The sequence below is a fragment of the Candoia aspera genome, chromosome 1, assembly GCF_035149785.1.
Source record: "Candoia aspera isolate rCanAsp1 chromosome 1, rCanAsp1.hap2, whole genome shotgun sequence".
Classification (NCBI taxonomy): Eukaryota; Metazoa; Chordata; class Lepidosauria; order Squamata; family Boidae; genus Candoia; species Candoia aspera.
The window spans coordinates 242,512,626-242,524,678 of NC_086153.1; the positions used below are offsets into that span (position 1 = coordinate 242,512,626).

General features: G+C 40.4%; 1 protein-coding gene across 1 annotated transcript in view; it reads left to right on the forward strand.

Annotated features, from left to right (window-relative positions):
- The first annotated feature begins 429 nt into the window (after positions 1-429).
- The window catches only part of CD81 (CD81 molecule), a 66,974-nt gene continuing 55,350 nt past the window's right edge, over positions 430-12,053 (forward strand). The window contains exon 1 of the mRNA XM_063289345.1: positions 430-669. Coding sequence (XP_063145415.1) covers positions 604-669 — 66 coding nt within the window. The 5' untranslated portion in view covers positions 430-603. The remainder of the gene's footprint in view (positions 670-12,053) is intronic.

The window sequence follows — 12,053 nt, forward strand, 5'->3', positions numbered from 1 at the left end:
CACAGATCATTTGATTGACCAATCCTTTTGATTGGTTCACCCCCCTAGGAACCTTTTCATCCATACTGCCATCAGGACGTCGGGCAGCTGATGGCTTATTAATTAAAAACCTTTAGATTTTTTTAAAAACGGTAAGCAAGTAGCAAGTCTCCTTCCCTCCTTTTGGTGGGGTGTGCATGAGAGGAGGGAGCTCTTTCCTTGGTTATAAATTGTGATTCCATTTCAATACAGAACCAGCTCCGCAGTTAGATTTCACCCAAACCCGCACCGGGACCACGGATGGGTTCTTTCGTCTTCCCATGGGGAGCCCACAAACCTCCACCTCCGCAGTCGACAGGCGGCGGCGGCCATCCGCAGCCAGGGCCTCTAGGAGGCAGTGTGCGTTTTCCTTCGCCGTCTCTCGAGCCAGTGGGAGGAGCATTTTGGCTGGGGGCCAGGGAGGTGTCTGCAAGCCAAGCAAAGGAGGAGAAATAACGGGAAAATACTGTAGAAGGGGCAGCTCGGCTATCTGTGGTCCTGAAGGGGAAGAAATATCTCCGACCCCGCAGCAACCGGACCCGCAGCTCCTGATTTCCAAAAAGAGGCCAAATCCCCGCCGCAGCAATGGGAGTGGAAGGCTGTACCAAGTGCATCAAATACCTGCTGTTTGTCTTCAATTTTGTCTTCTGGGTGAGTGGCGTCTTCCCGGGCCTTCCTTGCTCCGTCCTGGGCTGGTGGTGTCTTTCCGTGATTAATGTCGTGTGGGCTCGCGGCTTTTCTTCTCGCCTTCCTTTCCCACCAAAACAATGAAGCGGGTTCAGAGCGGAGCCCAGCCTGGCGTTACCTCGCGCCCGGTGCCGGAGGAAGACCAGAAGCGCGAGCCTTTTCGCCCGACTTCTCCTCGGCGGGGCGGAAGGATGGCCGCCTCGTACGGGGAGCAGGGCACGTTCTCCTGCAAGGCGCTGCTGCAACCATGAAAGGGATGTCGCGTGGAAAGAGAGCAGCAGAGCTCAGGACCCGGGTTTAACTGAAAGCAATCAGGGTATGGGGTGGAAGGGAGGAGAACCGAGAGCCGAACGCGCGCCTACTTGCAAAACACGATTCAGAACTGCATGTTTATTTCTTAGGGCTCTCCCTTGACGTCCTTTTAAAAACAACACATAAAGTAGAGAATCCTCGTTTGGCTTTGATGCCATGTGATCTTTTGTGCATCCTGTACTTGTAGCGTCTTGAAACTTCGACTTGACCAACTTTCAAGTTAGTGTTTTTGCTAGCTCCCAACTGAATGCTGATGTAATAGGAGACTGTTTTAAGAGCTTTGTTGCCTGGGGCAGAAAAGATTTGAATTTCCAAGAGACTTCTTGTCCCTTGGAATACATGCCAGCTACACTCTAGAAATCTAGTGGGAACCATTAGTTTCCTGTTTAGTAAAACAGCTATTTTTTAGGGGAGTTTGTATCCAGTAGATTTTGGGGTGGTGGTTTTGGAACAGTGTCTAAGTGGGTATGTCTAAGTGGGATTTCATTTCTTTCTTTTCCAAAACAAGTGTTGGAAAACAATCTAGCATTTTGCTTCTTTGTGTCATTTAATGAATTATGGAAATAATTGTAGATCTCAGCCTGAGAACTGAAGTGGTTGGGAGGAGGAGTGTTCGTGTCTGTGTAAGAAGAAATTGAACATCTTCATGTGAATGTTGGTTTAAAATGGAAGGCTTGCAGCATTTTTTTTAGACTGCCTTTCATGATCTCATCTTTTCTCCTTGGTTATTGCACCAACCACACCCCAAATCTCAGAAGGTCTTGAGTTTTTTCAAGTTCTTGTGGTTTCAAGTAGAGAAGAAATTCAGATCTTCAGAGATGATTTTTGCTAAACATTGGGAGCTGAGTTGTAGGAAATTGATGGTTCCTATTCACTTTGAGATGGGATTCTGGAGGAGAGACATGGATCCCTTTAATTCTTAATTCCAATGTTCTACCATAAAGCTGCTAACAGAACATGTTCCAGGCATCGCTTTTGAGTTCTATCTCCAAATTTGAATTCACTTAGTGAATTCATACGGATAGGGAATTAAGTTTTCACCCTCAGACTTTGAGGATTGACCCTTGATTAAAAAAAAAAAATCTGTAGGGATAAAAATAGTGTGAAACCCTAAAAAACATCTCTAAACCTAATTGCTGTGCAGCACTGTAACTGTACAACCAACTGAATAGACAGACTTCACAGTTTGGATAGCATTACCGAGCACTGAAACGATAATAAGGTTGAGTACTTGTTGAGAAAGAGGGCTAAGATATCTGTATCTGCTAAATGCTCATCTGAAACTATTATGTTTGCCCCAGTTAATTGTAGACCACTTGAGAAGCAGTACAGAAATGTTTACATGCTATCCTCTCAGATAAGTCAGGGCTTAGAAGTAAAGAGCAAGATTTTTTATGCCTGTTTCTTGAATTTTCTCTATTACCTGGGAATAAACACCGTTCAACTTACTTCGGAGTAAAACGTATACAATGCTAAAACTCTTATTCATAGGGATTCTTCGGGACATTTTATTTTGAAGTTCATACAATCTTAAATAAAACAATTATTGTGTATTTTCTTTTATCCTATGCATGCTAGAATTACACTGTTTCCAAGCTGTGTCATTTTTTGATGCTTCTCACATCTGAGCCCTGTGCTGTTCATTAAACTATGAAAAGAGAAAGGGTAATAGATTACGGCTGGGTTTATTTATTACGTTAGTCCCAGTGTGATTAACTATCACTTTTTGAACAACTAAACCATAAGTTTATATGTTGCAGTTTGTGTTTTAATCCTTGTACACCACCCAGAGTCACTGTTGTGAGTTGGGTGTCCTTATAAATAAATTTGTAGTTTATAAATCCCAGTGGCTGGTTTCACACATAGCCCTGTTTCCCAAATCAAACACCCAGTGTTTTGATTTAGTACAATATATGAACCCATGCAGTTGACTAGATCAGCTTTCCCCCACCAGGTTTTCCTACAAATGAACCAGAATTCACAGAACAGTGAAAGGAGCTAGATCAGTTTACAAACATCTGGTTTGGAATCTCTGTGAATTCTAAATAAACAACTTCTGAAGAGCTGAGTCAATCAAGACTATTTCTTACCATGATTTTATCTGTATAGAGAGAGAGAGAGTGTATGTGTGTGTATCCATCCACACACACACACACACATACAGTGGCAACGGGTGCACCGTTGGGAGACCTGAAAGGCCAGGTTAGGGATAGCTCATCATGGAGAAAATCTGTTAATGTAGTCTATAAGAGTTAACAACAACCTGACGGCACAATACATACAGACATACATACATACATTTAATATGTTTGAAAAATTGAAGTAATCTTGGAATCTCATTCTTAAATGGATTTTTTTTCATGGTTAGTTACATAAAGAGTGGCATGAATATATCTATGTGCTCTTGGTATATCTATCCATCCATAGAATCCTAGGTCTGAAGACAGAAGAGAAGGAGAGGGTGGAGAAAGGCTGTCAGATTAGTTTTCGTGCATGCACCAACTGAGTTCATGAATTATCCTTTAACTTCACTTATGGAAGCTCCTTCTGAATTAAAGAGGCTAACTGTGACAACATTTCGAGAAAGAAAAAACAAAACATACTGTAGCCTGTGATAAAATAGTTGTGGGGTGGGGGGAACAGCTCTGTTCTGAAAAGTGATGAGAGAAAAGGTAGCCTAGAAGTAGCTTGGCGTGTAAAGAAGCAGAACATGGGAAAAACAATAATGGAGATAATTTTTGCATTTTTCCAGAGTAAGAAATTATGGAAAATGATCCTATTAATGAATATTAGCACACATGTCTCCTTTCTCTCACTTCCACAGAGCATCTGTGATTGGTATTGGGCACAATGAGTTAGCAAATTCTTATAAACAACCACTTGCCAAAAAAGTGCTTGCAAATTAGAGGGAAGCAGGGAGAAATAAATTATGTTTCCAGCTGCAAATGGCTTTGCCAATAACATTTCAATCAAGGCCATTCCATGGTGCTCTTATGCTAGCTGGGATTTACGTTTAGATAAATATTTACCTCTGCTCTTCCTATAATAGAACTATCTGTTATCAAGCAATAGCCCCCAGGAACTGTGCTGGGTGTGCAATTTGCTAAATTCACAGTTGGAGGAATCACAGAACCAAGAACTTTAATCCTGACCAGCAAGTGAAAAGTGATTGCTGAGGACAAGTGAAATATTGAGGGCATAGAAGTTAGCCCATGTTGTAAATCATGTTAATCATGATTAAGAGCTGAGCCTCTAAAGATCCTGTTTGAAAGTATCCCCAGATATTCTGTGGCTTCCAGGCAAACAAAAGTGTAAGGGAGTCAGAAGGATTCTTAGAAGCATCCGCAAATCCAGCGGTCAGTAGGCAAGTCTGTTCTCTTAGTTCTCAGTGTTCATTGGTTTATCTGTGTATTGGCATTGAAGGTAAAGGTAAAGGTTTCCCTTGACGTAAAGTCCAGTCGAATCCGACTCTAGGGGGCGGTGCTCATCTCCGTTTCTAAGCCTTGGAGCCGGCGTTGTCATAGACACTTCCGGGTCATGTGGCCAGCATGACGACTCGGAACGCCGTTACCTTCCCGCCGAAGCGGTACCTATTGATCTACTCACATTTGCATGTTTTCGAACTGCTAGGTGAGCAGGAGCTGGGATTAACAACGGGAGCTCACCCCGCCGCGCGGTTTCGAACCGCCGACCTTCCGATCAACAGCTCAGCGGTTTAACCCGCAGCGCCATTGAAGACAACAAGAATTATGAAGCTGAACACACCCTCCCTCCCCAAATGGCTGCTTTGTGAAGTCAGTGAGAAGCTTGTTTGGAGGCTATGGAAAAAGAAAAGCAGTATAAAGGTTGATTGTATAATCACACAAGAAGTCCTCCTCCTGTTTTTTTATTTTAATCTTATAAATTCCAGTGTGAATAAACTAGCAGATTCTTCTTGAGAGGTATTTAAGGATGCAACTAAATAGCTCTGTCCATCTACAAATCTTTCATTCTACTAAACTGACCTTTCCAGTCCTTTCCAATTTAAGCAACCTGTAATTAATTATGGCAGTGTATACTTGGAGGTACGGGAAATGAGGGATGCAAAATAAAGTTTAAATGCATATAGTTCTTGCTGCTGTACACACCAAGATTTAACACTGGCTTAAAAACTTGAGCAGTCTTTAGGCACAGTAAGTCAGCTGTCTCATGGCAGCTGCTGATGATCTGAGAACAAAGGTGAGATGTTACAGAGCAGTTGGATGTCCCACCTGTATTCTTGCAACTATTCTATTATTTTCAGGTGTGTTGAAGAATCTCTCCCATCAGCAAAGTTGAAATGTAGCAGCTTATGGATTTACATAAGGACTCTTGAATGAAGGAGACAATTGATGAGGGTAAGGGAGAGGTGGACATACAGGCTCATGATACATTCCTAATCCCCCAAACCATGACTGGAGCAACATCTGAACTGAACCTTCATCTCCTACTGTTGTATCACTTCTGGGTTGTTTTTGAGAACTCTGGAACTGTCTCTTAAATCTCATGAACATTGGAAGTAGAAGGAGAGGCATCAGATGTACCATTGGGGATTTTGCCATCTCTCTGACTCATAATATACTTCATAATATAGCATTCATAATATAACTAATAATAAAGAATTAAGGGCAGCTTTATATTCTTTAAAAAATATCTATGCTGCTGCTAACATTGTCAACATTATGCTTGTTCCCATAGCAGCTGAATTGATGCAACTGCTTTTGTCCTTTGATCTCCATTCAACTGAATATTATTGAGGGTTAGCTCACACCTGTGCTCCTGAAGGCCAGTATACTTGTACTTTAGACAGTGTTTGAAGTTCTATCTCCCTCCTCCCCTTTTTTTGTAACTAAGGGTCATACTGTATGTGACTATCAGGCTACAGGAAGCTTCCCCCATGCTGTAATCCTTTACTATTAAACTTAATGTTGTGTTCCTAAAGTATATCTGACAAACAGTCAAACCATTTATTGAAGACTCAGAGAGATGTGATCCTACTTGATGGCTTGTTCTAGTGCTCAGCTGCTGTTTAGTAAATATTTACTCAGCTGTGGTTTCCCATTTATTTAGTCTAAATCTGTTTCCCTATCACAACTGTTAGCTTAGAGTGAATAACTAATCCTGTTAACAACTTAAAACTGTTATATCCATTTTTTCCTCTAATGATACCCCAAATTATAATCTTAATCTTGTTGGATTGCTTTATATTTTATTGGTCATCTTTGGAACTTGGAATGTTAACTTGGATGTTGCTCTCCTGTATACAGTTTGGAGGACAATGAATAGGATGAGGGTGGGGGTACCAAAGTGTAAGACGAATCTATTTAAGTGGGGGTTGCTGGCTGACAGCAATATATTATGTGAATGTGGAGAAATCCAAATCCGGCGCATCTGATGGTGTGCCAATTATTGCCGGAGCCTTGTACTGTCAATGACCTACAGCAAGCTAATGATAAAACTGTGGCAGTGGCTACATTTTGGCAGAGCACAGTTTGATCTGGACACGAAATAAATAAATCCATCCCAAACCCATGGATGAGATTGGATGAAAAAACATGGATCTAATGAACAGGTGGTTGGTGGCCTCATGTAGATGCTAAACAAAAGAGGCAACCGTGTCAATCCCTGGGGCATCCCAGAGTTACCCACAGAGAAAGCAGAATTACTGAAACACCCCACTTCAAACCCCCAAAGGCAGTCCCAGAGGATATTGTAATCCATGATATTGAAAGCTACTGAGAGATCAAGGAGAATCAGGACAGTTTCATCACTCTGTCCTGGTCCCCCCAGAGGTTATCAGCAACCATGATCCATACTGTCCCAATACTATGCTGCAATCTGAAGCCTGACTGAAAAGAGTCTAGATAATCTGTTTCCTGGAGGGCCTTCTGGGGTCACACCCTGACCACCTTCTCAACAACCTTACCCAAAAAGGGAAGATTGGAGTTCGGATGAAAGTTGTCTAGGACTGTTGGGTCCAGCAATGGCTTCTTGAGGAGAGAGCACACCATCACCTCCTTCAAGGGGACTAACCCTGTCACCTCCTGGGCTGCCTTCATGAACCAGGAGGGACATGGATCTAAAGTGGTTGGGTTCACAATCCCTGAGGATTTGGTCTACTTCAGGAGTTACAGTTTCAAACTCATCCCAGCTAAACATGCAAGGCTATACCTTAGCCCCCTCAGCAGGACTTTCCTAATCAGAATCTAATTCCAAGGGAATCCAAGCAACTTTATCTGTCAGATAACTAAAATATTCCTCACACATCTCTGTCTCTAATTCAGGCTGGGGCAGCTGTCTAGGTCAAGAGCATGCATTTAACACGGAAAAGTGGGTAATATGATTACAAGTAGCAACTTTCAATGTATTTCCATTGTGTCTTCCACTCCCAGACTTCACACATCTATTTTCTTTTTCCTGTGGTGGCTGTAAACATGATTTGGACCTAAAACAAGAGTTTGAGGAATGTATAGTGGCATTTTTATTTCAGTGTGATTATATACATTTGGATTAGCTATTGGCAATTTCCTGGTCAAGGGCTGTAATTAGGATCCTCATTCATGATCTCTGTAGTTGTCAATTTTAAAACAGAAGGTCTTCTATTACTATGTTGTTTTAATTGCTTATCTACAGTATAGTCAGCTGGATTATATGTTACTAAATTTTGCAAGTTCTAATCTACTTTATTTAGCTGGCCCTTATGGCTTTGTTATGCACACAAGGATTTTGGAAGATTTGGATGTTGCCTTTTGTAGGAAGAAAGTCTTGGTTATTTCGTAAAAAGATAGAGGCTAGACTGCTGTGAGGGTGGGTTCTTTAGTACAGTCTCTTAACTCTTTTCCAAAGCTGCCACATCTTTCCAGAGATCTAATGGGCACCAAGAATTCTAGTACTTTTTTAAAAAATAATTTTTATTGAAGAAGTTTTTTAACAGAATTAAAAACAGTACAAATTTTGGATTAAAGAAGAATAAAGAAAAGTAATAAGAAAGTGAAAAAGAAATACTGTATAGAAAAAGGAAAAGAAAAGAAAGATTCTAAAGAAGTGGCTTCTGATCTTCTTGACAGCTGTTATAGAAACATTTATATTTTACCCTCTCAGGAATTCTATACTTTGATGTTCAGTGAATGCCCCATGAATGCCTTCCCCCTGCCATTGAAAAACATAGCACTATCCTAATTTAAAAATTTAAAACGACAGAAATAAAATCACATGTGTCATCCTTGATGAAAAGACAATATTTTAATAGCAAGGGCATAGTTTTTCCTTAAGCTATCACAAAGAATGATTTGTTTCTTGCAACAGTCACTATGCCTAAATATAGGTTATTTAGTCAGGGTTATCATAATTTTTTATATTTTCAGAACAAGCTTTCTAGCCTTTTGTTTTGTTTTACTTTAAAATTTTCTTTTCCTTCCAAATTATAGATGTTTGATTGCTGCAATGTGAGAGTATGCTTATTACTATAATATAAAATTCAAAATTAAAATGGGATTCCACCCCCCTCCCCGAAGTGGCCTACAGAGTAGAATTGTTCTTCATGCCCTCCCCACACATGCTTTCCCCCCAGAAGCTGAATGAATTTGGGATCATTTCTGGGGAAACATAAAAATAAAACAAAAGGAGAAAGAAAAAAAAGATGCAAAGGTACCATGTTGGGAGGTTAAAAGAAGGTAGCAGGGAGGACATTCGTGGTAATAAACAACTCCCCTTATGAGTATTATTGAATTACACAAAACTATAGTGCCACTGAAATCATTTTATTTATTTAGGGGGTTGGTTTGTTTTTCATTTGGTCTCAGGAAAAATGAAAGCCAATTCTGGGCTGATGTACGGTTATAATGTGATTTATAGGTGACCTAAAACTTGTACAGTTTTCTTCCTTCTCTACCTGAAGGAAATTCCTCCTGCTTTTTCATTGCTTCTATTCAGGGGTACACGTGGTTAGCAATACCCTGAGGAAGAGAGTATTAATACATGATGATTAATTCTTAAAATGGAAGGGAAAAGGACATACAGGGCTTGTCCAAAAGAATCAGTAATCATATGATGTCTCCATTAGTCCAAGAAAGACAAAATGTTACTCTGTACACACAGAAGATGATTGCAGTGGTGAAGCAAACTTTCTAACTTGTCCTGGTTGACTTCATTCATTGGACTAATTTCTTTCCACCATGTGAGAAAATAAAGCCAGGAGGTCATAACTTACTATGATTCCGAACTTGGGATCCTGGTTTGTGGCTCCAAAATAAGCCTGGATTTGAAAGGTAGCAGCCAACCTGGATTCCAAGTTTAGAAGACATGATAAAGACAAGGAATGTCTTACTTGACAGTAAGCTAGGATACATATAAAAATAATCACACTAAGCCATAATGTTTGTTTTTATCTGAAAAGTGTGGCTTTAGTTATAGTAGGTATCTAAACAAGCTATGACTTAGTGCAATGTATAATCCAATTATGGTGTCTTATGACAGTATCTTAAGTATGAAGTATCCTAAAGCTCTGTGCAGATGTAATTTAAGATGTCCAATCTTGGGGCTGCTAGGTTTTCTCCATTTCACAGGTCTGTAAAAATAAGGCAGAGAGAAATATCCTTGCAGCAGCATAATAATTATAGAACCCACGTGTAGGAGTCTTAAGTTTTTTCTTGCTCATTTTCATCTGGAACCACTGTCTCTGTTTGGCTGTTATCAGTTCAGAGGGTAGATACTCACAGCCAAATGCATCTCAAAACTACAGTTTGAAACCTAGTTTGATTATATTTGCTTATGCTGACAGTGCTCTAGGGATACATGTTATGACAGTGTTCTAGGGATACATGTTAATGTTTGCTAATTTCCAAACATAACATTCTCCTCTGACAATTGTAGATTTTTTTCTTTTAAAAATAATTCATGGGTTTGCTTATCTTAAATGTTTTACCCATATTGGGAGAAAGAATAATACAGGTCTTCTCTTCAGACAACTTGAGTTAACACAGCTTGTTTTCAAGGTTCATTTCAAGTTCAGTTTATAGTAATTCATAACAACCCAAGCAAGAGATTACACTCCTTAATGTATTTTGTCACTGAATATTTCAAGTGTGGTTGTAAAACACAAAATGACCGTAGTGACTGGAGCTCAGTAATAAATCACTTTTGCTTACAGAAGTTCCCGGATTCAATTCTGGGAGAGACCTCTGCCCAAGACCCTCCCTAAGAACTTTTGCCTATCAAAGCCACAATATGGGGCTGGATAGATAAGTCTGATCTTAAGACAGCTTAATAAAACAAAATATTAATATTCCCTTGAGTTAAGCTTGACTCCTGGTGACAATGCAGATACATTTCTTGGCAGCAATGCAGAAGTGGTATTTATTTATCAATTTATTTATCAAACTTTATCACCGCCCATCTCCCCCACACGGGGGGACTCTGGGCAGTTTACAGTAAAACAGGATTAAAATTCAGAACAATTACAAATACAGTAATACAATAAAATAGAGATATAATAGAATCTAAATGGCTAAAAGTTGTTAATCAGTCCGTGAGTGTAGCAGGTCCATCAAAGATCACTTTAGGGTACTAGCCATCCCCAGGTATGACTGTTCCCCCTCCCATTCTAAGCCTGCTGACAAAACCAGGTCTTTAATCTTTTTCAAAAGTCCAGGAGCAAAGGGGCCTGCCTCACCTCTGGGGGAAGGATGTTCCAAAGGGCGGGAGCTACTGCAGAGAAGGCTCGCTTCTGAGACCCCGCTAGATGAAATTCTTTTATAGATGGGGTTGGTAACATGCCCTCCCTGCATGACCGGGTGGGGCGGGTCGATGTAATAGGGATGAGACGGTCCCTCAGGTAGCCTGGCCCCATGCCATGTAGGGCTTTAAAGGTAATAACCAACACCTTGAACTGGACCCGGAAGCAAACTGGAACCCAGTGCAGCTCACGCAACAAAGGTGTTACGTGTATTTACCACTACCTGCTTCCCGAATGCTCTCTCAACTTCCCAATCTAGCCTATAACCCTGAGATTTCTGGTGTCTATCATCAAAGTAATAGCCAGGTCTGATTTTGCTTAGCTTTTTGAGATCAGCCAAGGTTAGCTAGGTGCTGTCACCTGCTGGGCTAATAGAAGCTTTGTGAAGTTGAATTTTACCCCTGTTGACTCCATAGATAGAAGCTGTCTTTGGACAGTAAGACAAAAGTTGTTTGCTGTTGAATACTTCAGTACAAATGCTGTGAAGCAGGAATGTGCCAGATTGAGCAGTTGTGTTTTCAAGTTACCTTCAGTTTGATTACAAAGAAGTAACTATATCATTTTAAAAGAATAACATTCTTTTATATTTTATGTACACAAATATGCTCTAATTAATAGCAGAAGTAACAACATTTGTTGCTGAATTTCTGGTGAATGAATTGTTTTTTTCCCAGGGAAAAGCTTGCCTCTGTGTATTTGATATGGTTTTTCCTGTATAAATCTGTCACAGATGTCCCAGGGAAATGTTGGAGACGGCCAGGTCGGTTGCAGTTTTGGCCACGAGCCTAACTGCTCTAATGTGGAAGGTCAAATTATTTCAATAGAATTATTTCCATGTAATGTGTATCGCCATTGCTCCTGGTTTGCTTTGCTGCTTTAATTATGATTTCTGGTTTGCATTATGGGACTTTGTTTTTCTTTTAGTCCAGGGAGACGCCCTTCCATTTGAAAGGATTAAAATTCACATCTATTTTTGGATCATAGTGCATGCTGTTCTTTGCCAGTGTTGGAGGTGGCCAAGTGGTCTATTCCTAGATAAACGTTCCATTCTCCTCAGAGGCTTCAGTAACGAGAACTGTTGCTTCCCTCCTGTCCGCCATGCAACTGTTGCTTCCTTCACTCTGTAAATAGCAGTATCCACATATTTATAATAATAATAATAATAATATGATGATGATGATGATGCTTTCTGTTCAATCGTGTCCGATTCTTGGCAATTCTGTAGACCAGCTCCCTCCACTTTTTCCGATCTTGTACCACTTTTTTCAGTTGTTTTATGCTCTGG